Source organism: Capronia coronata, assembly GCF_000585585.1.
Source record: "Capronia coronata CBS 617.96 chromosome Unknown acBCG-supercont1.4, whole genome shotgun sequence".
NCBI classification, from domain to species: Eukaryota; Fungi; Ascomycota; class Eurotiomycetes; order Chaetothyriales; family Herpotrichiellaceae; genus Capronia; species Capronia coronata.
Genome location: NW_006912896.1, coordinates 902563 through 929775, shown reverse-complemented (window position 1 = coordinate 929775; position 27213 = coordinate 902563). Strand labels below are relative to the sequence as shown.

Sequence of the window (27213 nt, the reverse complement as noted above, 5' to 3'; positions counted from 1 at the left end):
AAGTTGCGGAGGAGGCGAGCCCTAGAACACCCGGCTTCCTCCTGCATCCCCCGCAACACTTGAGTGCTCCTCCATCCTTCATGACCGCCGTGCGTAACTGCCATAACCTCAAAAGAGCTGGATCTACAGAAACTGTGCACGAGTTTGCAGAATAACCATCCTAACCCGCGGCTTCTCCGCAATCCGCCTTCGCGGCGCAGAGAGCGGAGGACTGAGCAATACGTTGTAAACATCCTCCCGACACGATCCCCATCATGCCCTGCTTCAAGGGACTCGCCGTGAGCATACATACTCCAAATGGACCATTGCCAGAGTACTCGGTGCAAAAGACGTCTCGTCTATCGCGAATCAGTGCTTACATCCCTGTCCCGCCTGCGAAGATCCCCGCCGATTCCCTCACTGGCAAACCAGAACAATCCACGTTTGCAATCTCAATAACCCTACTGACACCTGGTCAAGAGGTCCCATATTCAACCCCCAAAGCCACACCGGACAACCCAGATCCCAAGCCTAAACTGGTTGGGAGCTTACCTGGTCACACCGGCGATCGACCAAAGTCCGCAGCGACCATCAGCCCGTATGTGCCTCTAACGACTTCGCCGAATGAGACGATCGCAGCCTACATCTATTTTGACGGTCGGGCCAAAGAAGAAGTTGCGACACTATTGAGGAAGGGTGAAGAGACCTGGGTCAATTCTCGATGGGTCAGTGTCCCTGAAAAGGAAGGGGGCGGGCTCGCGGAACGGGAATTCCTGTTTCGTGAGGTGGGGCTTGAACGATGGCTGAATGGACTGGATCTGGAAGGAAAAGACGCTGCTGCAACGATAGAGAGACGAAGACAAAAGCTGGAGAAGCGCAGAAGAAAGAGAAAGGAGGTCATTGGAAGTGATGACGAGGCGAATGGAGAGCCGAAAGGGCCGCGGCGGAAGAGTACATTGAGGTATGGTGAGAACGGTGAATTGCAGGATGTCTCCGACGATGACGCTTCTCTAAGCGACACTGGGAGCTCCGACGACGACGATCCCATCCCCGAAGCAACAGGCCAGATCAAGGTTGCGCTATTTCGCGTCCTAGCATCGGGAGAGATCAAGCGAGGAGAGTATTCCCCGCAGTTCGACGCCCACGATGATTCGGAAGAGTCCGATGCGGCTGAGGGCGCCGCTACGAATGGCGAGGGCAAGAACCGAGCAGATGTCGATCATACGACCAGTTTTGCGAAACCCAAAACACTGGACCCCAAGACCATTTCGACTCAGACCGTGACAGGCATTGATCCAACCGACAAGCCTTATGCCGTATTTACATTCCTGTACCGCGGGGAGCGGCAATTGCAGAAAATGGGCATCCTCCCCACCCCCAAAACGGAGAAAGCAGCTGCCAGTACGAAGAGGCGCAGCATAGTCACCGACCTTCCGAAACTCGGACCGCTCAAGAAAGAGGGGACCGCTGGCTTTTCTGCCTTCCGAGATGCCGAAGCGCGTCGCAGTCGCAAAGGTAAGAAGACCAGCGATGATGAGATGGAAAGTGAAGATGAAGACGATGCTGCGGGTATTATTGGCAAGATGGAGGACATCAATGACGCCGACGTCAAGAAAGAACCTGGCTTGTTGTCCCCAGAGGATGCTGAGCGAACAGGCCAGGTGGCGGAGGGGATCCGAAAGATGAAGGTAAGAGAACCCTCGGCAGTGGACTCTTGTTATGGGCTAACGTATTATCAGCTCAAACGGCAGCATTCGGCTGAACCTCTCAATGGCGATGGCGTACCTGGAGCTCGCAAGAGCTCCAAATCTGGAAGTCCCTCGACAGCCTCCACACCCCAGATCGGAACTGACGAGCTGGGTACATCGCCTTCGGGAGCGATTAACATCGGCAACTCGATGACTGGGCCCGGCCTCGACGTAAAGAGAGAAGATGACAGCTTCATGGTAGGAAGTCCTATGAAGAGGCAACGGGCAAGCGTCGCCGAGTACGACGACGATATTAAGACACGTCTGGGCAGTGGTGTATCGACATCGTCAGGCACGATTGGCGAGATAACAGGCTCTGTCGGACGATCTCAGCAGTCTACGACAGACTCGAATCCTTCCGGTCTTCAGTTTGGAGGAGCACTGGCCAAAGGCCCAATTGATGACGACGAGGAGTTATAGAGGCGCTCGCGCCAATCTTCTTGACCCCCAGATACTTTCTTGGCCACCCCGACACCGGAATATGGTCCGACTTTGCTTTGTCCCAGCAATTTTTCCTTTTGAATGATTCTCCAAGAGGGTTTGAGATCCCTTCCACAATGCCCATGAAACTAGGGTAAGGCCCCGGCGCGTTTCTCAGCGGTATGGGCTGGAAAGACTAATAGGGTATTCGTATCATCCCGGAAAGGCATGCAGCATTTCCTTCAAGGCAAAGACGTGATTGCAGTTGGCGCGGGCCGGAAGCACACGAGGTTGGTCTTGAATCTGCAGCTTTGTTTGTCGTGCCAGACAAGGAGAATGTCACAACCTCAGGAGGATATTTTGTTTGAGCGGTTGGGACTTTTTGCCCATGGATGGCGCCCAATAAGCGCAAACAAGGTGTGACGACAGGAGGGTTCTTGCATCAGTCTTGAACACGAGAAGATTTCCACAGACCAGAAGCATGGATGGAGACAGGCGGTGTCGTCTGCTGTGCGCACGACACAGGTCTGCCGCCGGCGCACAATTGCATTTGCTCCGGCCAGAGAAGTTGCTTGTTAGTTGTAGGACTCCCGATCAAAGCAAAAGAGGTATTACTGCTTGAAAGCAGCTCAGTCTTTTTCCCCGTTGATTGATGATCTCAAAGCTAGTAGTAAGCCTGGAAATCCCTTACGTTTTCATTCCTACCTGTCTACTCATACAGCATCATTGACTCAAGGACTGCGCGCATACACAAATATACCGTCTCCCCGCCGGTCGGCCGTAAGAGTCACCATCTCTGATTGGTGCTCCAGTAGCCGGACTCGGCAATCACGTGGAGCTCCTCGGTCGACCCAAGCTCTGTCGTTATTGGTTGGGAAGTAACGTCACTTCGCACCCACGTACTACTGCGCAGTATGCGATTTCTGCAATTCCCACGTCCTGCATGATCGTCATTCTCTTTCCCTGTTCCCATCTTTCGCTTCTGTACCGCCTTCTGGTCCGTTCTCTCTCTCTCTCGCGGCTTCCGCCCACCTCCCCACCCCGGCCTGCCATCCTGCCCCGGCCAATCAAGTCCATCCATTATCGAACTTGAAACTGAATCTAAGCCTCCGATCGGCAGCGCCGTGGCCGGGGTTCCTTCTGTCCACCAGTCCACACCCTGGGAGGAGGGGAACAGAATTCAAAGGAAAGCGAGACTTGAAACCTTGATCTGCTTATACTTTCATCTTGCCGACGGGGGCGGCGAGTTTCTATCCTGTGACATTGAGCGGGCACTGGCCCAAGCCCCGAAGCACTGGGGGTTTTTGGGTTTCAGGGACTCGGACTAGGGGTCCAACACCTGCCTGTCCGACCTTGGTTGCACAGAGTTCCCATTATATGCGCGCGTCATCCTGTCGATGCGCTTCCATCTGATCTCAGGATTGGCAACAAAGCGCAAACATATTTTCTCCTAATGTTTCCATCTAGGGATTGCCACCGAAGGAAACATATGGTCTCGCCTTCATGATGGAGAGTAATGTCTATCTTTGACTACCACTCTCAACGCGCCTTGTGCAATATCAGACCTCCACAATCAGTCTATTCTTCCCATAAGGCACTCCGAGAGCAGCATACATAACTGTCGAGACTTGTTCTGAACTCGACAACCCCTAGAAGAGGGGGAGAGCCCCTACGTGATCTGAAAACCCATACGAAGTTCACTTCATGGTGACCTGATCGAGTGTCGCCGAAGCAGCGATTCCGAAGCAGCAGCAGAATCATTGAAGCGCAATACATCGACCATGGCTCTCATAAGGTCAACAGATCCACTAGTCTGGATCGACTGTGAGGTGAGTGTAGATAACAATCAGTCCATCTACCCAAATACATGTCCCCCCTTTTTCTTTGAAAGAGGTCATACTTTCCAGCTGTGTATCATCTCTCGATGCCATTCTCAACGTTCCCGAGCCAATGTGTGGCCAATCCCAGCTCAACACAGCACACTTGCATGTCCACTGTCCCCAATCGCTATTCCATCCCTCGATTCCACATCCCTTCCTCAGTCCTTTCATTTCCTACTTCCCTCCTCTTCATCCTTCTTCAGACTCCACGGCTAACCGAATTCCCTCCCCCCAAAAGATGACAGGTCTCAATCCCCAAACCGACACCATCATGAGCGTAGCATGTTTTCTCACAACATCCGACCTACAACCCCTCGACCCCGAAGGATTCGAAGTAGTGATCCAACACACGCCCCAACAACTATCCAGCATGTCTGAATGGTGTGTCCGAACCCACGGCTCCACAGGCCTAACACAGCGCTGTTTGGCCAGCACCACGACGGCCCAAGTCGCCGCCGACGCCCTCCTGGCCTATATCAAGCGGTACATTCCCGAACCAGGTCGGGCATTGTTGGCGGGAAATAGCATTCACGCCGACAAGGCCTTTTTGATGATTCCGCCGTGGAATGTGGTGCTCGAGCATCTACATTATCGGCTGTTCGATGTCAGTGCAATGAAGGAGATGGTAAGGCGCTGGGCGAGACCGGAGGTGTTGGAATCCGCGCCGTTGAAGCAGTTAAGGCATTCGGCGCGGGAGGATGTTTTGGAGAGCATTGAGGAGGCAAGGTATTATAAGATGTTGATTGAGGGTAGTTTTATGGCTGGAGGGAACGTGACTTCGAATTCGAACGTGACAGGGATTGAGGCTGGTGCTAATACTGGAAATCAACAACAACAAAGGCCAGCAGTAGCAGCAGCGGCGGATGATATCACGAGTGGTGACGGCGATATGCCACCCGCAGCCACAGCACCAGCAACACGGTTTATTACTTCCCGTGACCAAAATGACAACACTCCGCTTCCCGCAAGCTCTTCTTCCCCCCTTGTGGCAGGCACCAGACATGGACACGGTAAAGATTATGGAGGCGGCGGATTCACAAAAGGGGCCGGAACTGAGGAGCGACATGGAAATCTGGGAGGATCTGACAGGGAAGGGGCCTCGGCCTCTGCGCGTACCCCTCCTGCTCTGAGTACGAAACAAGGTCAGGAGGCAGTGGACATGATGCGCAACAACGGCACGCGAACAGGCGATGTTGGCGGCCTCGATGCGGGATTCAGGACCGATGTGCCATGAGAAGAAGTCAAAGCTTTGGATGGCGTGCGTTACTTTACTGAAGGAAGGATGCTGCCATGGCGCGCCTTCAATTCAAGTGCTCGTGTTGCAGCCAAAAAGCACTATTGATTATCAATGGTTTAACACAGTATACGGCCGTGAGGTTCGTGGGCAAAGTCGAGTCTTGTGACCAAAGACTCACAGATGATCAAGAATCAAGATGATTCATTTCAAGCCATAAGCATAAAAGCTGCTCTGTCGGCTACTTCTCAAAGTACGAAGAACCTAACATCTGTCTTGTCTTGACAGCAAACCCATTGCCGCCGCCATGATGCGATTACACGTAATGAGAAAACAATGGTAGATGGATACATGCCCTGCAACCGAACTGGTCTCTTCACGAATCATTTCGGCGAGGGACAACAATACACCTTGAAACTCCGCAGAACCTTGTCTTACAAAGGGCCTCAACCTGAGAAAGAAACCCCCGCGCAAACGACTTCATGTGGCCGACATGCTGCGGCGATATTGTAGCGCCAACAGTTGACGCCGATTCTCGCTTTGAAGTCGTGTTCGAGGAGGAGTCGACCACTAGAAACTCCTGCCCGGTGGGCCGAAGCTGTTAGGGCCAATGCCACCGAAGGGACTGGTCTGGACATGCTGGCTGTGTCCGAGAACGGGACTGCCAATTTCGCCCACACTGCCTCTTGGTTGACCTGGAGTGTCCTCGACGAATTTGATCACCTGCCCTCGTGCTTTGTCAATGATCACCTCAAACGAGCCTCCGCCGTTCTGGGAGTTGCCCTCGGTATCACAGATCCCCAGCATCTCGTCCATGGAAACAGGAGGTTCTCCGGGTGCTTTCAGGGCTTCGAGTTGCCGAAGAACGGCCTGGACAGGGTGATAACCGTCGGCGCTGGCCCCGGGGACCTGCGACAAATGGCGACAGGCCTGAACGAGCATGATCCGCACAGCTACCGGTCGAGGAAGATGTGATCTCGCAACAGGAAGGCCATTGGCGCCAAATGGAGGCTGCGACCAACCGTTACTCACCCGGTGTGGTGCAGGGGGCGCCCAGCCTGGTGCAGCGTTGAGGCCAGGATTGAAACTACCCCAGCCGGGGCTCCCCAACCCGAATGACTCCTGCTTTGGCTCGGTGAAACTACTCGCAAATGACATGCGTGTAGAGCCCGGAGGACCCAAGGGAGGAAGAATCATTCGAGGATCAGAGGTTTCCAGGAAAGGTTCGTCCGAGTCGTCCAACAGTGCCTTGCTACCAAGCTGGGCTGTTAGCTGTTCAACCTCAGACTCCCTCGGCTTTATGGGCTTCTGTTTGTCTGGTGTCGTGCTGGATGGTCTAGCAATTGGTCCTGGTCGGGCAATCGGAGCTGGTTGCGCGCCGCTGTCGTGAGATGCTTGTCTGGAATGTAGTGGCGGTTTCGAGACCGGTGGCGGATTGGCCATAGGAGGCGGTGGCGCTTGATTCTGAGATTGCGGGACAAACGGCATTTGCTGACCGGGTTGGAATGCTCTCGGAAAACCTGGCGGGTATTGCATCCCATTCGGTACGAACCGTGGCTGACCACTACCCATTGGGGGACCTTGGTACATTGGCATCGGAGGCATCATGTTCGGTACCATGCCCTGACCACCTATGGGCGGACCATTGACACCTAGCCCTGGCAGTCCATTCACGTTGAACGGATATTGACCACGCCCATGGTTGCTCAGCGGAGATCTCGGAGCGGACGGCTGTGGATGGTGAAGAACAGGAGGTTGGCCTTGCGTCTTGGCCGGATGCCCAGGGCCGGGAGTCTGTGGTATGGCCACAGTCGCAGGAGACGCAGAGCTTCGCGATATATCAGTGCTGGCCTTCTGAGATCTTGGAGACGATGCATGTGACTGCTGCCCTGGCTGCGATGATTGTTGGCTGCGAGCTGGGGTAGGGACTTTCGGAGGCACGATCGGAGTAGCGACTTGCAGGTGAGGCGACTGTATACTTGAACCTCGAGACGGAGGATGAAGGCCCGGCGGCAGAGCCACAGGTTGCGGCTTCGTGGCGGTGGGTAGACCGATGCGATCCTTGGGCTCCTTGTCCGCTTTCACAGCTGCTTCTTTCTCCTTTGTGACCTGCTCTTCTTTGGCCTTCTTCTCCCTGTCCTCTTTGGCTTTTCGCTCCTTCGCCTCTTTCTCCTTCGCTTCTCGTTCTTCGCGCTCCTTCTTCTTCGCCTCTTCGCGTTTTTGCCGTTCTCGCTCCTTTGCCTCGCGCTGTTTGCGTTCTACTTCGGCCTGCCGTTCGCGCTGTTCCTGCTGTTTTCGCTGCTTCTCGGCTTCCTTGCGCAGGCGTTCCTCTTCGGCAGCTTTCTTTTCAGCCTCACGCTTCTTCCGCTGCTCTTCTCTTCGTTGGCGCTGCTCTTCTAGCTTCTTCTCTTCCGCCGCTCTTGCCGCTGCTTCTTGAGCCGCTTTCTCGGCCTCTTTTCTAGCCTTCTCCTCATCTTTGGCAAGTTTCTGTAGACGCTTCTTCTCCTTTCGCTTGGCGGCTTCCTTGGCCTTCTTGGCTTCGCGCTGCGTATCAAGACGGCTTTCTTCATCGAGCTCTTCAAGTAACTTCTTCTGGCGTTCTTCCGCTACCTTCTCCCGATAAGCTGTCAAGACACGCTGTTCAAACATTCGAGCAGCAAAGATCTGGAACATCCGGCGGCCTTCTTCCATCCGTTGTTCTTCGGTCATGGAATCCTAAGAGAATCTGTCAGAAGTTTGGCCAACCACGCATTCGGTTATCGCTGACCATTTCGTCGCCCTCGTAGTCATCTTCTTCCTGACTGTCATAGTCATCATCGTCCTCCTCGTCGTCATAATCATCATCGTCGTCTATCGGAGGATGATTGTGACCTTCATGGATACCACGATGAGCTAATGAAGAAGAAGGGTAACGAATTTCTTCCTCACGTTGCATGCGTCTCTCCGCCAGTTGTTCCATCATATCAATGAAATGCTTCCCGTCATTCTTCAGCAGGTCGTCGGCGACTGTGAGTATGCCATCTATACTAGTTAGTTTGTGGGTGGCTTCCTGAGCAGTGCATTCACAGACCTTTGACTGTTAAGCTATTGCCGAATTGGAAGAAGTCGGGGGGGCCCGGTGGAAGGCCGTGGCTCTCAAGCTCTTCCTCATCTTCACTGTATGCTTCCTCGTCTTCCTCATCGTACTCTTCATCATCATCGAGATCTTCATCGTCCTCGTCGATCTCGTGTACACGACCTCGGGAAGGATATGAGCCTGCCATAGTGTGTGCGACGTGTTTGTACGGCGGCCGCGGAGGCGCCATCATTTGCGGGACGTTGGAAAGGTCCGTATTATGGTTGGCGAACTGTTCCAGTTCTTCGTAGTAGGCGTCATACAGAACCTCAAGTTCTTCCTCAATCGCTGTCCGCTTTCGACCACATACTGAACAGCTGCATGAGTGCTTTTGCTGCTCCTTCATCTTGCGCAGGACCGCCTCCTTCTCCACCTTGACCAGAGACCTTCGCTCCTCTTCCCCCAGTTCCAGCCAGAATTGCTTGATGTTTTCTCGCTCCGCTTGCGTGGAAGTGTTCCAAATCTGTTCGCTGGACAGTTTGTGCGAGGCTCGTATGGCCGCATTCGACAAGGGTGGGATATGGGATCTCGAGAGCATGGTCGAAGCCCTCGACAGGTCGGAGTCGGCAACGTGGTTCTTGGTATTCATCGCCTTCTTCCGCTTGCTTGTACTGAGCCATGAGCTATCCGGAACCGCGTCTGCCTCCTCACCATATGTTGGGTCTTCATCGCCACTGTAGAAGGCTTCTTCGGGGCTTCCAAGGTCTGGATAAGACTGGTGCGCGGGATCAGCATAATCCGCCTCTTCAGTAAAATACCCCTTAACCGGTCCGCGACCCTGCTTTACGGGAGGTAGCTGGCCGTTCTGCTTTGAGTCGGGGTGGTCAGTCCCATTTGGCGATTTCTGCTCCGGAGCTCGTCTTGCAGCCTCTTTCTCCCGTCTCTTCTGTTTTTTTCGATTTACTGCAGGAGTGGATGCAGGCTCTCCAGCAGACTCTGTTGTGTCACCGGTCTTCGAATCCGAGTCCTGCTTTGTTGCTGAAATTTCTCCATTTACAGCCGAGCTTGATATTGGAAGGGAGTCGTTTTGGGGTTGTGGCTGCGGAGGAACAGGCGCACTTTTCGGAGAGTCGTGTAATGGTTGAGGCTTCGCGGCGTTGACCTGCGTATTGGCCTTTTTCTTGGACGGCATGGTGAAGACTGTTTATCCGCAGTAGTCGGGGTGTGTCAAGGGCAGGATGACCAAGGCAAGGCGCCGTTTCACGATCCAGTCAGTTCGACATCAAAGTCGCTTTCACCGCCGGTGGGGTATGACAAATTAGGACAGGACCACGGCTAAGGTTGGCAGGTGATCGCTCAGAGGTCGAAGAGGTAGCGGTCGAGGGCGGCAGAAGGACTGAGCGTGGTGTCGCGTATGTTGTGGCGAGAACGAGGTTGTTGAATGTGAGGAAGTTCGAACGTTCGATGCTTCACGGTTTCGTGGGGTGGGCAATCAACGTTAAGTCACAGGCAAGTTGCGGTTGCGCCTGCCTCTGTCCGCCGTAAGTAAAAGCAGCGGCGGGCTGCTGCAACCTGCAGTGCCCAGTACTTTTAACGCCCCTACTACCTGATTAGTACCTACCTTACCTGATACTCTATCGTAGTGTATGCTGTACAGTACGTCCCTACCTTACCTAACACTGTCCGCATCGAACACCGAACACCACCACCTCCTCCTCATCTTCCAAGCCTCAACCATTTCATTCCTCTTCAGCTTCCCGCAGCCCACGTCTACACTTCGGACCCGTTGAACCTCACACGAACGACCCGTCCGCTGCGACGTTCTGCTACCGTCTACGATTGGATCGTATTGATTCCTAGCTCGGACCGTTCCTCCTACGCTGTAATCACTCTGTTCCCTCTCCACCGAGGTTTCTATTTGTGGCTGCGCCTCGTCGCTCCGGTGCGCTTGCACTTCGGCTGCACAGTCCTCGTTTGGACCCCACGAGTACCTTAAGCCTTGTCTCAGATATTTACAATCTTCTTGCCTCAAACCTGCAGAAGAACTGGTAAATTGCGACCGTCGTGTAGCAGTCTTGAAAGACTCCAAGGCTGCTACGAGCGATTTGTCGCTCTATGCGACTCTGGCGCCATCCACACCCGTCACGTCTTGTTACACCGATCTGCTACTTCAACTCGACCCTGTCTACGAAAAACCTGACCTTAAATCCTACTCCCTTTTGTCCTCCGACGGCGAACTCATTAATCGGTTGTACCCGCCTGTCCTTTGTCCGCAATCGTAACCCGATTTGAGCTCTCCCGGTGTCCCCCGTCCGCCAACTGGGCGCTGTGAGAGAGAGGTCATTCAATATGGCACAAAATCAGGCACAACAGAATGTGATGAGGCGGTGTGTTTCCCTCTTCCTGTGCAAGCATTATCCATCGCCCCGTCAATACGGACATCTTACGAGTGTTGTTGAACTTTCTTCCCACGCGCGTTAGCCAAGTGAATTCAAGTGCGGAAGACAGACTAACGGTGATGCAGGAAACTTGTCATAATAGGTGATGGCGCCTGTGGCAAGACCTCCCTTCTGTCCGTGTTCACTCTCGGCTATTTCCCCACTCACTACGTTCCAACAGTATTCGAAAACTATGTTACAGACTGTCGTGTTGATGGGAGATCGGTGCAGCTGGCCTTGTGGGATACCGCAGGACAGGAAGATTACGAGAGATTGAGGCCATTGGCCTATGCCAAATCGCACGTCATTCTGATCGGATTCAGTGTCGACAGTCCCGATAGTCTAGAAAACGTACGGCATAAGTGGATTGAAGAAGCGAGAGAACGGTGCCCGGATGTGCCTATTATCCTGGTTGGACTGAAGAAAGACCTACGAGAAGACCCAATGGCAATAGAAGAGATGCGAAAGAAAAGTCTGAAGTTCGTCACTCCACGAGAAGGAGCGGAAATGGCGCAGGCATGCGGTGCGCGCAAGTATCTTGAGTGTTCCAGCCTCACAGGTGAGGGTGTGGACGACGTGTTCGAGGCCGCCACCAGAGCGGCCCTTCTCACGTTTAATGGCAAGCAGGGCGGAGGTGGCTGCTGCGTCATCCTGTGACCGGGTAATGCTTGGGTCATGCTAGATGAGAGAAACAAAAAGGGTGGCAGCCTCCACTTGATCCGGGCCTTTTGGAGTACCTGGAGTCTGCCTTCCACGCATGAATGTCTAAAGATGGACGACGCCATCATATCTTGGAAGCCATGATTGGCATTACCTTGGGAGTCTTGAGTCCCGGCCCTTCTGTTATACATGTGACGACAGCTTTTTTGTTAAGGGGGTTCCTGCTGGGCATTAGCGAGTATTGAATGACGGATGCTTTGTTTCCTTTTCCGCTTTTAGAATTGAAATGAACGAACTTTTGAGTGCAGTGGGCGTCTTGTCGGGTGGAGAAAAAGTTTCCATAATACTATGTTTATAGAAGGTAACAGCACCTTTTTCTTTTCTCTGTCTCGCTCTGCATCCAAAAAGGCCAGCAACCTGGAGAGCAAGAGAGCCAACCCAACTCGACGCATTTGGCGCCAAAAAAAGAAGAAAATAATGTACCCCATGTGTTCTTGTAGAACAAACCCTTTGTAGCACTCTGTTCTCTGCGATCAATCACAAACCTCCATTGATCCATCACGACCTCGTCCACTCACTGTCCCAGATCTTTGCCTTGGCCCCTAACCCAGTACCGGAACTGCCCAATCCACCCGTACTCCCCATCCACTCGACCAAACCCCTCGCATACTCGATTGGCACACCTCCGCCTCGTTCGGGAATACTCCAGACGCCGGTCTTCATTTGCGCCTTGCGGAAGAGCTTACCGCCGTCACCAGCGCCGACGCGCAACTCCTCATTCGCCGCGTGCATGGCGTTATACTGTCGCTCGAGCTCCAACTGGCGAGCTTGCTTCACTTTCGCCCGGTAGAGGTTCCAGGCACGATGGATCGTCCAGTGTCGGAGATATCGGTTTCGGGAGAACCGTAACGGTCGCGGCGTAAGCGTTGTGGGGTGGTAGAGAAAGTAGCGGATTAAAGCTGTCGCAGAGGAAAGAGAATGGTTAGTAAAGAGCCAGTAAACACCGCCGGATATCGTGGATGCGAAAACCCCCATATCTTTTAGATACAGGGCCATTCTGCCTCTGACAGAAGACACAGGGGTTGCGTACTTATTCTTTGGTCGGGTTTGGCGCCGCGGCCTTTCTTTGCGGCGCGGCTTGCGCTTGTGGAAAACGAGGAGGTCGTCGTTGTTGTTATGCCGGTGCTTATTTGGCCGGCAGCATTGCGCAGTGTCGGTCGTAAAGGAATTTGGAATACTTGCGCCAGCGCGCCGCGGATCGATGAGGCGTGCATTGCGAGTTGACCCTCGCGAAATGACGGGAAGCAAGTCTCTTTGAAGAACAGTCGACGATTCGATCGATTTGCGCTCACGAAGAGGTTGAGTCTCGTCGAGTCCAACTTAGAAGTTGTCCAAGTTTGAGGTCACGGGATCTGGGGCTTGGCATGTTTGCCTTGTTCAATTGCTGGCGCAGTGGCAGTACTACTCCCCTTACTCAGGGGGCGAAGGGTGCCGAGGGTGTGCCCTCCTCATCCATGGAACGGTATTGTCGGATGCTGCTGCGTACTAACGAAAGCACGATTACGCAGCACTAATAGCTGGCACCGAGGAATCCATAGTACAGCCGTGTACTGCCATATCTACCTACCTCAGGTATTCTCTCTGAGCGTATGTCCACAGCGCATCCTGGGATACCGTCGCAGGTGTCCTCTGCTTGACGAGATCATCAAATTGCGGTATATCTGAGTGGAAGAAGACTGTTCTAGCATAATTAGACTTGGAGCAAGTCAGTACAAGCCAATGAACACTCTCAGTCCATTCAAAGCAAGTATCTTTTCGTCTTTTTGTCGTAGTCCATGATCCGTCTCTGTCGATGGCCCTGTGCAAGCTTCCATCTGCAGTATAACACAAGAGCATCTTTGAGCACAACAAATAGGCACCCTCCCACGACGCTTCGACCCCATTTAGTTCTGAGAAGTCCAGGTCGACCGTTCATCTGGTTCGATGGACTCAACCATGAAGATGGCAGAAGGTAGCCGAGAAGAGTGCCCATTCCTGCGGCCACTGCTGGGAAGGCTAATGCTCCAAGAACCATTTGGCCAATCGAGGATGTGCCTTCAACGACTTGGTCTCCTCTATCCCCGAAGATATGATGAACGTGACCGTTCTGCGGTTCCGCCTGTCCATCTTGTTGCTCTCCAGCTTCGGCCGGGGCGCCATCCATGGCTTCAGGTTCCGCATTAAGGTTGACCTCTAATTCCAACAGGACGCCTCCCTCCCCAATCTCCTCTGGGAAGTCCGGATTGCCGCCACCGTTTCCGACTTCATCGTCCTCTTGCCGCGCATGGCTAGGTTGTATCTCCTCCAACCACTTCCTGTTGAGGTCACAGAAAGCCTTGTGATAACACCAGTTGTATGCTGATCGTATGGTAGGTAAGCATGCAAAGACTGTAGAGGGTAAGGGTGGCCAAACAGTCAGGTCGATCTCGAAACCGTCGCTGAGCTGTGTGGCAAGGAGGACCAATGAGCCCGACGGCAGCACAAAGTCGGCATAGTTCGTGCGCGCAAAAATAAGGTTGATCGGAATGAGCGCGTACGCGAAATTTCGGAGTGGATGCTGGAGAGCGTCCGTGAATATACGTGTAGCATCTTCCTGGCCGAACACCAGATAAACCGAATAGAAGCCATGAACCCAAGCTCCGGTCCAGAAAGAGCCCAGAACAGACAAGCCGAGACCGGGAAATACTAACTTTCCCAACGCGCGGTCCAGCATCCGGTAGGAATCCACAACATAGCTCCGCGGTCTCGATATCTTGATCTCGGCTTTACATTGTGGACACAGAATCTTGCCCGACGCTTTTCGCTTGCTGTTCTTAGGATTCTCGAGATCCGCTACCCAGTCCAAAAGGCATGCTTCGTGGGCAGTGAGACTGCATTGGCAGGGCGAGCGCCAAACTGGAGGATCGTTCGGATCATCTTCCGTCGCATCACTCATACATATCCAGCATTTCTTGGAACCGAGTGTTGATGAACGAGATAGGACAGGAGGTCGCAGGTTCGACCCAGGGTCTGCGGCGTGGGGATCAGGAGGAGTTGTGGATGATGTCTCTGGAGCGACGGACGCAGAGTCTTCGGAATCCATGATTGTGGTCGACAGTGGTGAGGGTGTTGATGGGCGCAGCGTAAGAGGGGTTCGGTAGGCTACCCTGATAGAAGACGATGCCGTCTCCCCGGTGAGCGCAGTAGATCAGTCCCCGACTGGAGGTCTACCTCATGAACAGAGTCAACGTAGCAGCACCATATCAATGCGCCAGACAGATCAAATGTATTAGGTATTCACGTCCTGGAGGTGTTACGGAGACTTGAAGATAGGAGCGCCATGTTACAGGGATTGAAGCCGCCCTGCGCAGGCCACTCGTACTACTACTAGTAGTACGTGGTGACTCGCTATGACGTTTTCCCGCTTCCAACGGTTCAAGTTCAAATGTCCAATTGAAGTGGACATCAACGCCAAAATGTCTCTAATTCTCTTCCACAGCTACGTACTGTGGTACCACTTCCTCTACCACATAAGCTGAGAAAATTGAGGACATGTGTTCCCCTATTCACAAAGCACTGATTCGAACTAAAACACGAACACGTAACCTCCCTTCGCAAGGAGTCTAGACAGCTTGGATTCAGAAACAGCCTTTCAACCACTGACGCCGAAAGACGAAGGTCGAGATGAGTGATTTGGTGCCAAAGGTGGACAGCCTCGAACATGTCTACGCTGGGGCAGGAGAAGGCCATACCGTGCCTGGTAACGTCCAGAATCGTTTCAATAAAGTGGTCAGATCCTTCGAGAGCAGATACGGGCATAAGCCAGACTTTGTTTCAAGAAGTCCGGGTAGAGTCAACATAATTGGTGAGCACATCGACTATTCACTGTACAACGTGTTGCCTGCTGCAGTCTTGGTGGACGTACTCATGGCAGTCCGAGTCGTCAAAGATGCCAGCACTGAGGGTGTGCTGGTCAAAATTGCGAACATGAATTCTGAAAAATATGCACCAAAGGAGTTAACAATCCCAAGCTCTGGCACCGTTGAAATCGACAAGAAGCACCATTCTTGGGTCAACTACTTTTTGGCTGGCCTACAGGGATCCTTGGAGTATCTTCGCAAGAAGGATGGTAAGATATTCAGAGCGAATGGAATGGAAATCTTGGTAGATGGAAACGTTCCAGCTGGTGGCGGATTGTCAAGCAGTGCTGCCCTTGTCTGCGCCTCCGCTCTCGCCATTATGGCAGCCAACAACTACGATATCTCCAAGCAAGATTTACTGGACATCTGCATCGTATCAGAGCGCGCGGTCGGTGTCTTCTCTGGGGGTATGGACCAGGCTGCTTCCATATTCTCCAAGAGAGGATATCTTCTTTACTGTCACTTTTTCCCCACCTTCTCTGCAGAGCACGTCCCTGTACCGGCATCAGATCCGGAACTCACCTTCCTGATTGCGCAATCCTTTGTGACATCAGACAAGGCTGTGACGGCTCCGATCCACTATAACCTTAGGGTGGTGGAATGTACTTTGGCTACTGTGGTATTGGCCAAACTCCATGACATTGTTCTCGACCCAGACGACAGCTCTTTGGGTTTCTGTTTGCGGAATTTTCAGGAGGAAATTATGAAAAAGCAAGGTCGTCGGGATGAGCCTTTTGGTACTCAGCTGGATGCAATCATCAAGGCCATCAAAACGACACTGGAGAAAGAGAGCTACACCAGGAAGGACATAGCAGAGATATTAGGAATTTCTGTGGCAGAGGTGGAGAAGCAGTACTTGTCCAAATTCCCTGTTCGGGCGGAGTCTTTCAAGCTCAGGCAACGGGCGTTGCATGTTCTGGAAGAGGCTGGCCGCGTCGTCAAGTTTCGGGATACATTGACGACGTCCGCAAAATTGGACCAGGAGAAGCTTCTCTACCTCGGCGAGCTGATGAACAAGACACAAGACTCCTGCCGGGACATCTATGAATGCTCCTGTCCTGAAATCGACGAGATATGTTCGATCTCCAGGCGCGCGGGAGCATATGGTGCTCGACTCACCGGAGCCGGCTGGGGCGGTTGCACAGTCCACCTGGTGCCGCAGAACAAAGTCACGGCGGTGACTGATGCCCTCAAGAAGGAGTACTACTTCAAGAAATTTCCCAACATCAGCGAAGAGAAACTTGAAGAAGCCATGGTGCTCTCCAAACCCAGTCAAGGATCGTCTCTTATTGTCGGGTCCGCCCTGAACGTTTGAGGAATTGCAGCCCCTCAACCTCATTTGGAAAGTCCTATTAATCGATTATGCAGGTGGTTCAACCGTACGCTTGACAGAGATATGGAATGCCCAGAAGAAGCGTACATGTAACTATCTGCCGAAACTGATACGGCTTAGTCAGATGTAGCGGTGGAACCAAACATAGCTCTCACCGCATGTGAAGCCCTTGTTCATCTCACTTCACCCGAATCTCCTCATTTACAACCAAGCCATAGAGGTTTCTCAGCAACTCGTGTTCACGGCCCACAGCCCACAGCCCAGCAATGGCATTCGACACGAGGCGGCCTCCCTGCCGAATCAGACGATTTTCCAGACTATATGTTTTCAGACGCTTACAGCCCAGCATGCCGCCCAGCCGCCAGGGCGCATTTTTCTCCTCTCGTGCTTGCTGACGTCTCAACGGCGGAGAGCACAGAAGGTCGAATTTTGGCAAATTACTTGTTCCATCGTTCTAGCAGCTTATGGCAGACTGTAGTGTCAACCAGGGGTGCGAACTCGCTGCTATGCTGTTGAGGTTTGGAGCAGCCATGCGAGCTTCAGACTCTATATCACAAGCTCATGTTCCGCCGACCCTCGTCTTTTCGTTCTCCTTCTGCATCACTACTCTCACTCAGTTCCTAAGCAGTACGTTGAACTAGCTCATCATGCCTTCCAGAGTCTTTCGTTCTCCATACCCCCATATCCAACCGATTGATGTCGATTTGTTGACCTTCCTATTTTCAAATCCTAAAAAGACTCCTGACGACAAACCGCTCTACGTTGACGCCGTGACTGGGTTCTCTCGTACACGTGGAGATGTCCTTCGGAGAACAAAGTCCCTAGCTCACGGTCTGCGCGAGTTAGGGGTGGAGCCGGGAGATGTTGTTGCCTTCATAAGCCCAAACACCATCGATTATGCTATCACTTGCTATGCGGTGCTTGGCTGTGGTGCCACAGTGTCTCCAGTCAATGCGGCTTATACCCCTGGGGAACTGCAAGCACAACTCGAGACAAGCGGTGCGAGATACCTCATCGCACATTCTTCTTTGCTCGATACGGCCGAGAAGGCCGTCCAGTTCGACAGCTCCATTGAACTCATCCAGGCAGATGGTAACCGCAACCGGTATCAGAAACCGACCGCCGAGTTCCTTGCCGCAAACTGTCCGCCCAGTCCTCTTATTAGCATCGAACCCAACGAAGCCGATACCCGACTCAGCTTCATGTGCTTTTCATCCGGCACCACAGGCAGAGCCAAGGGCGTAATGACAACCCACCGGAACATGGTGTCCAACATCCAACAATGGCTGATCCAATTACCTGATGAGACAACAGGACGATCAACGACAGTGACATTCTTGCCCTTCAGTCACATCTATGGACTGACCTCATATGTCTGTATTAGCATGCTGGTTGGCAACATCACTGTTGTTTTGCCTCGTTTTGAGCCTGAACTGTATCTCAACACCATCCAGACATATCGGCCCGAGTCCGTTAGCGTCGTGCCGCCCATCATGTTATTGCTTGCCAAACATCCACTTGTGGCGAAGTACGATCTCAGCAGTCTCAAAAGAATCGTGTCTGCGGCCGCTCCCTTGAGCCCGGAACTTCGCGAAGCTGTTGAATCAAGGCTCCAAAAGCTCTATGGGACGAATGTTCTTGGCCTACAGGCTTGGGGCATGACTGAAACCAGTCCTCTAGCATCCGCTGTTCCTCCCACTCGGCGGGATAAGAGACACACAGTCGGAAACGTGACCCCCAGCATGGAGTTCAGAGTAGTAGATCCAGAAACAAGGCAGGACGTCGACGTGGAGGCAGACGGCTCTACGAAACCTGGTGAGCTCTGGTGCCGCGGACCGAACGTTATGAAAGGATATCATCGCAATGAGGAGGCAACGAAGAGCAGCCTTGTGCCAGATGAGGAGGGCAATATATGGCTTCGCACCGGGGACATCGGCACCATCGACAAAGACGGCTTCATTACACTCGTTGATCGCATGAAAGAGATGATCAAGTACAAAGGGTTTCAGGTAATTCCCTCCGAATTGGAGGGCAAACTGTTAGAACACCCCGAGGTGGAAGATGCTTGCGTGGTCGGCCACTGGGTCGAAGAGCAAGCCACTGAACTGCCAGTGGGTTTCATCATCGTCACGAAGGAAACAAGAGCTAAGGGTGAAAAAGCCGTGGTGGAAGGCATCCATGGCTGGCTGGACAGCAGGATCGCCAACCACAAGAGACTTAGAGGAGGTCTCTATATCGTTGATAGCATCCCCAAAAGCCCCAGCGGAAAGATCCTGAGGAGGGAACTGAAAGAGACCTTGAAGTCGCATAGTCTTGGGGGCGGCTCGAAGTTGTAAGTGGGCGAACAACATTGGTGGTTGGTCGTACAATACAAGTTTATGCGTTGGCGCAAAGGCTCCCATACGATCAAGGAGGCATCTTTGGTTGACCACACAGGGAGTCAGTCTCATCTCGCAATACAAGGTTTAACTCTGGCAGTACAAAAGTCGGCCGAAGATGCTTTCAAAGTGTTCTACAATTGATTGCCAGTCGTGTCGATGCTGTATTTTCTTGGTACCACTGCACTACCTACTACGGTAGGTAGGTACCAGGTAAGTAGTAAGTCGCCACGTGACTCATTCTCGATCACGTGTTGAGGCTTGGAATTCAAGTTGTAAAATTCGAGCACGATTTCGGGTCTCGGGAAAGAGACACGAACATCATGAAAACATCATCAGCCTGAGCCTTATCAGACTTCTGAGCCGACGGAACTGACCCGGGACCCTAGATCGACCCGTCGGTAACTCAAGGCTGTCACGGCCACAGCGATCGAAGGGCGTTATAGCACAAGTCGTCGTGGGGACAACACCCTTTATAGAGTTTCTTGATTGGCCAACTCGGGATTCGGCAACGGTCATGTCGCTGCCGACCCATCGAGAGAACACGTTCTAGCGACCAGGAGGTGCCCAACGTCGGTCCTCAAATGCTGATCCGGTACCTTGATTGGACAGATTGGCGGGTGTCGGTGGCAGAGATACGCAGACCACTTGAACTTCTAGAGCCGGCCCTGATATCAACCTGAAAAGAGGCAGAGGGAACGCTTGACCCGACACGCTTACTGTATAGGGGAATTATCTCAAATTGACGGTGACGGTAAGTTGCGATGTGTCTGCAAGAATATCGGCCAGAGGTTTGAGTCATTTTCCTATTGATATCTATACCTTCCTTGCACGCTCGTTGTCCAGCCAGGGAGTATTCTTACCTAGATACTTCTCCTATGCGAACGGTGGTTCCCGAGAGAAAAATTGTTTTGTTTTACTTCACGTTCGTTCGCGATCTGCATCTAAATCTAGTCGTTCTTTGAGAGAAATGCTGGAATCTGTCCGCCACTATAACGAACTAGGATCCGACAATGGCGGGCGAACTCCATCTCGACAATCTCGAAGATGACCATGTCAGACCACACATCGTCGCGGTACGATCTGACCAGAATAAGGGTGTCCAACTGGACCTCGAGAGAACTCCTACGGCGGCGATGAAGGAGCGTACAAGCGAGAAACAGGATCTCTCACGTATACAGTCGACCTTCTCGCAGCATGACATTCAGGGCATCCCTAGTCACACCAGCTCCTACCAGGAAATCGACGCCGCTCAATATGAACGTTTCAGCGATCGACGGAAAGTCGTCATCTCATGTGTGTTGGCACTATGTGGCTTCCTGGCTCCCATCTCCTCAACCGCCATCCTCGCCGCCATCCCTGAAGTAGCAGCCACATACAACACCACCGGCACCATCATCAACTTGTCGAACGCCCTTTATCTCGTCTTCATGGGCCTATCGCCGTGTCTGTGGGGTCCGTTGTCCACCATCTACGGGCGGCGGTGGATATGCATCGTCACTGCAGCATTGTTCTTTGCGTTCAGCATCGGCACAGCTCTCGCTCCGAATCTTGCCTCCTATTTCATCTTTCGCATGCTCACCGCATACCAAGGCACTTCGTTCCTCATTGTCGGAACCTCATGTCTGGGCGACATCTACACGCCCACCGCCCGCGCTACCGCTCTTGGCTGGTTTCTGTCCGGAACTCTGGTAGGACCGGCGTTCGGCCCATTTATAGGCGGCATCATTGTCACGTTCCGCTCCTGGCGAGATATTTTTTGGCTGCAGTCAGGACTGGGCGGTCTGGCGACGATACTGGTGATCCTACTCCTACCAGAAACGATTCCGGAGAAGAAAATCGATGAACTCCGTGAGTACTCTACTAAAGAGCGGACACTTCGGATCCTTCATTGGGTCTCGCCTCTCCGAGTCGCGTCGCTTCTATTCTCCTATCCGAACCTCATTCTGGCTGGCTTGGCATCCAGCTCTTTGGTCTGGAACATGTATTCCCTCCTCACGCCTATCCGATATGTGCTCAACCCACGCTTTCATCTTACATCACCCATCCAATCGGGTCTCTTTTACATCGCTCCCGGATGCGGATATCTGCTCGGAACGTTCTTCGGCGGCCGCTGGGCCGACCATATCGTCAAGAAGTGGATGCGGAAGAAGGGTCGTCGAGTGCCCGAGGATAGGTTACGATCATGCTATGCATTTATCGGCGGCGCCATTCCAGCTTGCATGCTGATATACGGATGGTCGGTGGAGAAAAAAGTTGGTGGCATCCCTTTGCCCGTCATCGCCATGTTCATCCAAGGCGTCTCACAGCTTTTCTGCTTCCCGAGTCTGAACACTTACTGCCTGGATGTGATGCAGGCTAAAGGCCGGTCCGCCGAAGTCGTGGCGGGCAACTACATGATCCGCTATTTGTTCGCTGCCGCAGGAAGCGCAGTCTGTCTTCCAGCCATTGAATCCATTGGCGTCGGTTGGTTTTGTGTTATTTCTGCAGGCTTTCTGATCGTCTCCGCGGTGGCTGTATGGGCTACGACCGTGTGGGGCGAGGGATGGAGACATGCTGTTGACAGCCGCAAGAGAGAGAAACGCAAGGCGAAAGCTAGTGAGGAAGAAAAGAAGAATGGTGGAAAAGAAGGCGTTTGAGCTATGTCCGTTGCTGTGGGGAAGTTGTTTGCCCCTAACGAGCTCCAGGGCGAGAGCCAGGATCCGTCTCCTGTTGACTATCCCAGTCTCCGTCCATGCATGGTCGTTGCTACAGAACCTGCGAGACGCTGGTCCCCGGGGATTTCTCGGCCTCCAACCAGGTCATTCTCGGGGATGTTGGCTGGATGTTCTGGCATCAGCATTTAATGGGCGAAGACAGTCCACATGTAATAACCATGCAGAAGATTTGATGCCATAACCAAGAGTTCTTCAAAGAGGTTGGGCAGAATATAGAATAGGAGGGAAGAAGAGCAGTGAAGTGAACACCCTGACATTGGCTACTGCCACGCTCCCTGTGCCCCAACGATCATATCTGATATAAGCACGCAACAGACCGAATGCTTCAGACCCCCGTCCTTATTCGCGCCGTCCCCCTTCTCGGAGCTTGATGCAAGGCTGGCGCTTCAGGGGTAAAGTAGATGATCCTACATTGGCTTCACTGATTAGCCAATGATAATCCTATCAGTCCAGATGTCTGCATCAGCGGAGGTAGCATTTAAGTTGGTGCTATTCATTATTCTAACTTTGTTCACTTCAAGTTTGCTAGAAGACCTCGCTCGCATTGATTCGCTACAGAGCACTTGCGGCGCAATCACGTGCTGGGAGGGAGGTTTGACGTGAGAGGCTCGAACGAAATCGCATCGAGTAATAAAGAAGAGGGGCAGAAGTTAATCCTTGTCTTGACGCTTAGGATTCGTACATCGGCGGCCTCCGCGTTGGGCCCGCCGACAAATAAAGAACTACTTGTACCTTGATGGTTGCCGTACCGCCTATAAGGACACACCAGTGCAGAGGAAGGAAAATACTTTCGGGAAACCTTGAGGAGATATCTGTTGACGAGTAATTCGAGTTGCACTCCCCTTGAGGAAACACTAACCACACCCTGCTCGCTTCCCGACGGGAGCCATCTGTTCTACCTACACTCGCCTGGACTGACTTCAATCACAATGGAGGTACACGTCCAGCCACGGATACTTTCTGAGGCGGTGGAGAAGATTATTCCAACCAGCACCACGACCGATTCCAACGTAACGGTCACACCCGTGCCTGCTGCCCTGATCGATACGACATTCTCGTCCTCGACGGTGCTGACGACCACGGTTCTCGGGGCGTCAATTGTGTCATGCTCAGACGAATACTTTGCCGCGGCCTCGAACCTGCTCACGCCCACTCCACCGATCCGCAAACCGGGTTATTTCGTGCACACGGGTGCATGGTATGACGGGTGGGAGACAAGAAGACATAACCCCAAGGAATTCGACTGGGTCGTGATCAAGCTGGGTGCGGTGGGGCGGATTGAAGCGATCGAAGTCGACACGGCATATTTCAATGGCAACGAGGCTCCCTTTGCAGGGCTGGACGGATGTTATCTCACCGCCGAACAAGAGCAGAACAGCGGCGTCGACAAGGAAGACTTCCAAGGCTGGAACGAGGTGCTGCCACCGTCGAAATGCGGGCCCAGTCAACGGCAGGCATGGCAAGTGTCTGGGCCTGGAATCGCGGGCAAAGAATTCACGCATCTAAGGTTGAAGCAATATCCGGACGGTGGAATCGCCAGGTTGAGAGTATACGGCGAGGTCGCGCCCCCACCGCTCCCTGCCGGTGCAGCTGCTGCGGACGAGAGACCACTGGAAGACCTGGCGTACGCACTCAATGGCGGTGTGGCGGTCGAGTGCTCCGACCAGCATTTTGGCGGCAAGGCTTACCTGCTTCTACCTGGGCGAGGGAAGGACATGGGCGACGGATGGGAGACTTCGCGGAGTCGGGCCAAGGGTCACACCGACTGGGTGATTGTTAGGTTGGGGCTGAAGGGGCGAAAGATTGAAAAGGTCGTCGTCGACACCAAGGACTTCCGCGGTAATTTCCCAAAGGCCGTCATGGTGGAAGGCTGGTCGACCGAGTCTGCGAAGGCTGCGCTGGGCACGGAGTCGGATCCCAAGGCTGGCGATGCTGGGTGGGTGCCCTTGATCCGGGGAGAACAGCCTTGCAAGGCCGACACGGAACATGTCTTTGAAGAGCAGGATCTGGTCGCCTCTGAGCCTCCGGTGGGTCACGTTTGGACACATGTTAAGATGTCGATTATTCCGGACGGGGGCGTGAAGCGGATAAGGATATTTGGAAGAAGGGCATGATATGCTTATACTATGCTAGACCTACTAGTGGTGCCCACATACTATTTGACGGCTCCTTCGACGAGGAGTAGTAGGATATAAAAAAGTGAAGCAATTGATACCTAAGAATCGGTATGTCCACATTCAGCCGGACAGTTCCGCTGCTCCGGGTATGGTTGCTTGCAATGAATGAATCGATCTACAGACAGCGACAGTACGTACCTGTTCACGATAAAATGTTGGCCGACATGTAGGAGATAGACCACGGTTGGCCTGCGAAGCTGCGCTGACAGCAGATGTGCACTCCTCCTGGTTCTTCTAGGTATGTAAGTCTGCTTTAATTACACTGCTGCAGCGCCTAGAAACGAGTCGTTTAGGCCTCATCAGCCGGTGGAGGCAGGCCTCGATCTGACTGGCGTCTGACTTCAGGGATACCGCTGTCAGCGCGCAGGGCCAAGAGCGAAATCGGCCGAAGGTTGCTCTAGAACCTCGTCAAAAGTCGAGGTGGCGTTGATTCTCCGCAAAACAGCTTTGGGCCCGTGGTGGCTCGTGGCCAGTCGCCTGCTAGAGAAAAAATTCCCTGGCCAATTTTGACTCCGAATCCGCCGTCGGAGATGGCAGACAGACGCAGAGAAGGAGAGAGAGAGAGTGTGTGTGTGTGAGTGCGTGCGTGTAAGAGGGAAGAGGCGCAAGAAGAGAGCGAGAGATTATTTTATTACTATTGTACCGTGTAATCGATCAAATATGCGCACACTTACTACACGCCACACGCCTACTACGTACTGCCCAATGCCCACTGCCGGCGCAGAGCACCGCCAAAGTCAGCACCACTGTCACCCGCCCGCGCGAATCGGGCACTGACTCATAAATCAATCTCACCCAATCCTCGGTTTTCTTATTACTTCTTCCTTCCGTCGAGACTACACCTACTGTCGTTGTCCTTGAATCAGACAACATGGCAACGAAAATAATGCCCATACGGACGGGCTCCAGTGCCATCCGCTCATTATCCAGACGAAGACCCTCCTGTTCCCATTCATTTTCCACCACCGCACCAGCGGGAGCAGTGTCGCCATACCGAAAATCCCAGAAATCCACGACTGAACAGTCACGAAGACCTGCAACGACTGCTGCAGCTCAAGCACAGTAGGCCAATATGCAGATAATAACATTATTCTCATAACATACTAACTGGGCGCCTCTCAGAACTACCCGATCAATTCCCAGTCCCGCCTTCAACAACGATTTCCGCCGACATGAACCCTCACCCTTGGTCAACAGGCAAATGCCTGAGCTCGATGACTCCTTCGTGGGTCTCAGTGGAGGAGAGATCTTCCACGAGATGATGCTGCGGCAGGGTGTCAAACACATCTTTGGCTACCCTGGCGGTGCCATTCTTCCCGTGTTCGATGCCATCTACAACTCAAAACATTTCGATTTCATTCTTCCCAAACATGAACAAGGGGCAGGACATATGGCCGAGGGCTACGCAAGAGCCTCGGGCAAGCCTGGGGTGGTTCTGGTAACCTCAGGTCCTGGCGCAACAAATGTCATCACCCCCATGCAGGACGCCATGTCCGACGGCACGCCCATGGTTGTTTTCTGCGGCCAAGTACCCACAACAGCTATCGGCACCGACGCCTTCCAAGAAGCCGATATTGTTGGAATTTCAAGAGCATGCACCAAGTGGAACGTCATGGTCAAGAGCGTGGCGGAACTGCCCAAGAGAATCAACGAGGCTTTCGAGATTGCGACATCAGGACGACCAGGTCCCGTCCTTGTTGACTTGCCTAAAGATGTCACGGCGGGAATCCTCCGGAGACCAATTCCTATGCAATCCACTCTTCCCTCACATCCTTCTGCCGCCACCCTGGCCGCGAGAGAACTGTCGAGGAGACAGCTGGAGGGCACTATTTCGCGCGTAGCCGAGCTCGTCAACGTGGCCAAGAAACCCGTCATCTATGCGGGTCAGGGTATCTTGGGAACTCCTGAAGGGCCCCGGCTGTTGAAGGAGTTGTCCGACAAGGCTTGTATTCCAGTGACCACCACTCTGCAAGGCCTTGGTGGATTTGACGAACTGGACCCTAAAGCTCTACATATGCTCGGCATGCACGGATCGGCATATGCCAACATGGCCATGCAGGAGGCAGATCTCATTATTGCCTTGGGCGCGCGATTTGACGACCGGGTGACTCTCAACATTGCCAAATTTGCACCACAAGCAAAGAAGGCGGCAGCCGAGAAGCGCGGAGGCATTGTACATTTCGAAATCATGCCCAAGAACATCAACAAGGTTGTACAGGCTACCGAGGCCGTCGAAGGTGAGGTGGCGGCCAACCTACAACAGCTTATCCCGAAAGTCAATGCTGTCAAGGAGCGACCGGAATGGTTTGCACAGATCAATGACTGGAAGGAGAGGTTCCCTCTGAGCAGTTTTGAAAGGGGAACCATGGATGGATTGATCAAGCCACAAGAAGTGATTGAGAAGCTGTCCGAGATGACATCCCACATGAAAGAGAAGACCATCATCGCTACGGGCGTGGGCCAGCATCAAATGTGGGCTGCTCAGCATTTCCGTTGGCGGCACCCCCGAACTATGATCACCTCCGGTGGTTTGGGAACTATGGGCTACGGTCTCCCAGCGGCCATTGGCGCCAAGGTGGCTCAGCCGGACGCTCTTGTCATCGACATTGATGGCGACGCTTCGTTTAACATGACCTTGACGGAATTGAGTTCCGCCAACCAGTTCCAGATCGGCGTTAAGGTGATCATTTTGAACAACGATGAACAGGGTATGGTCACCCAATGGCAGAGCTTGTTCTACGAGGATCGATTCGCCCATACCCACCAAAAGAACCCCGATTTTGTCAAACTCGCCGAGGCCATGGGTGTTCAGGCAAGGAGATGTGTCAAACCCGCCGACGTGGAGGACAGTTTGGAGTGGTTGATCAGTGGCAGCGGTGAAGGTCCGGCGCTTTTGGAAATCGTTATTGATAAAAAAGTCCCGGTACTGCCCATGGTGCCAGCTGGCAAGGGATTGCATGAATTTTTGGTGTACGATGAAGGTATGTTCGAGACGTCCGTCCGAGCTTTGGATATGTGCTAACTAGCTCAACCACAGCCAAAGAAAAGGAGCGGAGGGCTGTTATGAAGCAAAGAACAGGTCGTTGAGCCTCTCTCTGGGGAGAATTCAATTCACACCAACACCGAGCGATTTGTACAGGCGATGGCCGTATCCACGATACCATCTGACAACAGTATGGGCCACGAGATGATTGAAGCCGACTCGATACTGCGGCCTGGAGACCTTACTTGGTCGCGGAAGATTCTGTTTTAAAAA

General features: G+C 53.1%; 11 protein-coding genes across 11 annotated transcripts; 8 read left to right on the top strand and 3 right to left on the bottom strand.

Moving 5' to 3' along the window:
- Positions 1-254: 254 nt before the first annotated feature.
- Positions 255-2147, top strand: A1O1_04898 (uncharacterized protein; the record flags this gene model as incomplete). Its single annotated transcript, XM_007725787.1, has 2 exons — positions 255-1667; positions 1719-2147. The coding sequence occupies 2 exons, from the start codon at positions 255-257 to the stop codon at positions 2145-2147; spliced, it is 1842 nt and encodes a 613-aa protein (XP_007723977.1).
- Positions 2148-4265: 2118 nt separating this feature from the next.
- A1O1_04897 (uncharacterized protein) lies at positions 4266-5261 on the top strand (the record flags this gene model as incomplete). Its single annotated transcript, XM_007725786.1, has 1 exon — positions 4266-5261. One exon carries the CDS (start codon positions 4266-4268, stop codon positions 5259-5261), a length of 996 nt encoding a protein of 331 aa, XP_007723976.1.
- Positions 5262-5831: 570 nt separating this feature from the next.
- On the bottom strand, positions 5832-9508 carry A1O1_04896 (uncharacterized protein; the record flags this gene model as incomplete). The annotated part of the gene is made up of 3 exons (XM_007725785.1): positions 5832-7976; positions 8029-8282; positions 8332-9508. The coding sequence occupies 3 exons, from the start codon at positions 9506-9508 to the stop codon at positions 5832-5834; spliced, it is 3576 nt and encodes a 1191-aa protein (XP_007723975.1).
- Positions 9509-10665: 1157 nt separating this feature from the next.
- A1O1_04895 (GTP-binding protein rho2) lies at positions 10666-11411 on the top strand (the record flags this gene model as incomplete). The annotated part of the gene is made up of 2 exons (XM_007725784.1): positions 10666-10703; positions 10841-11411. 2 exons carry the CDS (start codon positions 10666-10668, stop codon positions 11409-11411), a joined length of 609 nt encoding a protein of 202 aa, XP_007723974.1.
- Positions 11412-11972: 561 nt separating this feature from the next.
- Positions 11973-12688, bottom strand: A1O1_04894 (uncharacterized protein; the record flags this gene model as incomplete). The annotated part of the gene is made up of 2 exons (XM_007725783.1): positions 11973-12373; positions 12505-12688. The coding sequence occupies 2 exons, from the start codon at positions 12686-12688 to the stop codon at positions 11973-11975; spliced, it is 585 nt and encodes a 194-aa protein (XP_007723973.1).
- A 524-nt stretch (positions 12689-13212) lies between these two features.
- On the bottom strand, positions 13213-14535 carry A1O1_04893 (uncharacterized protein; the record flags this gene model as incomplete). The annotated part of the gene is made up of 1 exon (XM_007725782.1): positions 13213-14535. The coding sequence occupies one exon, from the start codon at positions 14533-14535 to the stop codon at positions 13213-13215; it is 1323 nt and encodes a 440-aa protein (XP_007723972.1).
- Positions 14536-15116: 581 nt separating this feature from the next.
- On the top strand, positions 15117-16667 carry A1O1_04892 (galactokinase; the record flags this gene model as incomplete). Its single annotated transcript, XM_007725781.1, has 1 exon — positions 15117-16667. One exon carries the CDS (start codon positions 15117-15119, stop codon positions 16665-16667), a length of 1551 nt encoding a protein of 516 aa, XP_007723971.1.
- A 665-nt stretch (positions 16668-17332) lies between these two features.
- Positions 17333-19021, top strand: A1O1_04891 (uncharacterized protein; the record flags this gene model as incomplete). Its single annotated transcript, XM_007725780.1, has 1 exon — positions 17333-19021. The coding sequence occupies one exon, from the start codon at positions 17333-17335 to the stop codon at positions 19019-19021; it is 1689 nt and encodes a 562-aa protein (XP_007723970.1).
- A 1055-nt stretch (positions 19022-20076) lies between these two features.
- A1O1_04890 (uncharacterized protein) lies at positions 20077-21702 on the top strand (the record flags this gene model as incomplete). The annotated part of the gene is made up of 1 exon (XM_007725779.1): positions 20077-21702. One exon carries the CDS (start codon positions 20077-20079, stop codon positions 21700-21702), a length of 1626 nt encoding a protein of 541 aa, XP_007723969.1.
- Positions 21703-22709: 1007 nt separating this feature from the next.
- Positions 22710-23894, top strand: A1O1_04889 (allantoicase; the record flags this gene model as incomplete). The annotated part of the gene is made up of 1 exon (XM_007725778.1): positions 22710-23894. The coding sequence occupies one exon, from the start codon at positions 22710-22712 to the stop codon at positions 23892-23894; it is 1185 nt and encodes a 394-aa protein (XP_007723968.1).
- Positions 23895-24828: 934 nt separating this feature from the next.
- A1O1_04888 (acetolactate synthase I/II/III large subunit) lies at positions 24829-27044 on the top strand (the record flags this gene model as incomplete). Its single annotated transcript, XM_007725777.1, has 3 exons — positions 24829-25019; positions 25080-26938; positions 26995-27044. 3 exons carry the CDS (start codon positions 24829-24831, stop codon positions 27042-27044), a joined length of 2100 nt encoding a protein of 699 aa, XP_007723967.1.
- Positions 27045-27213: the final 169 nt, after the last annotated feature.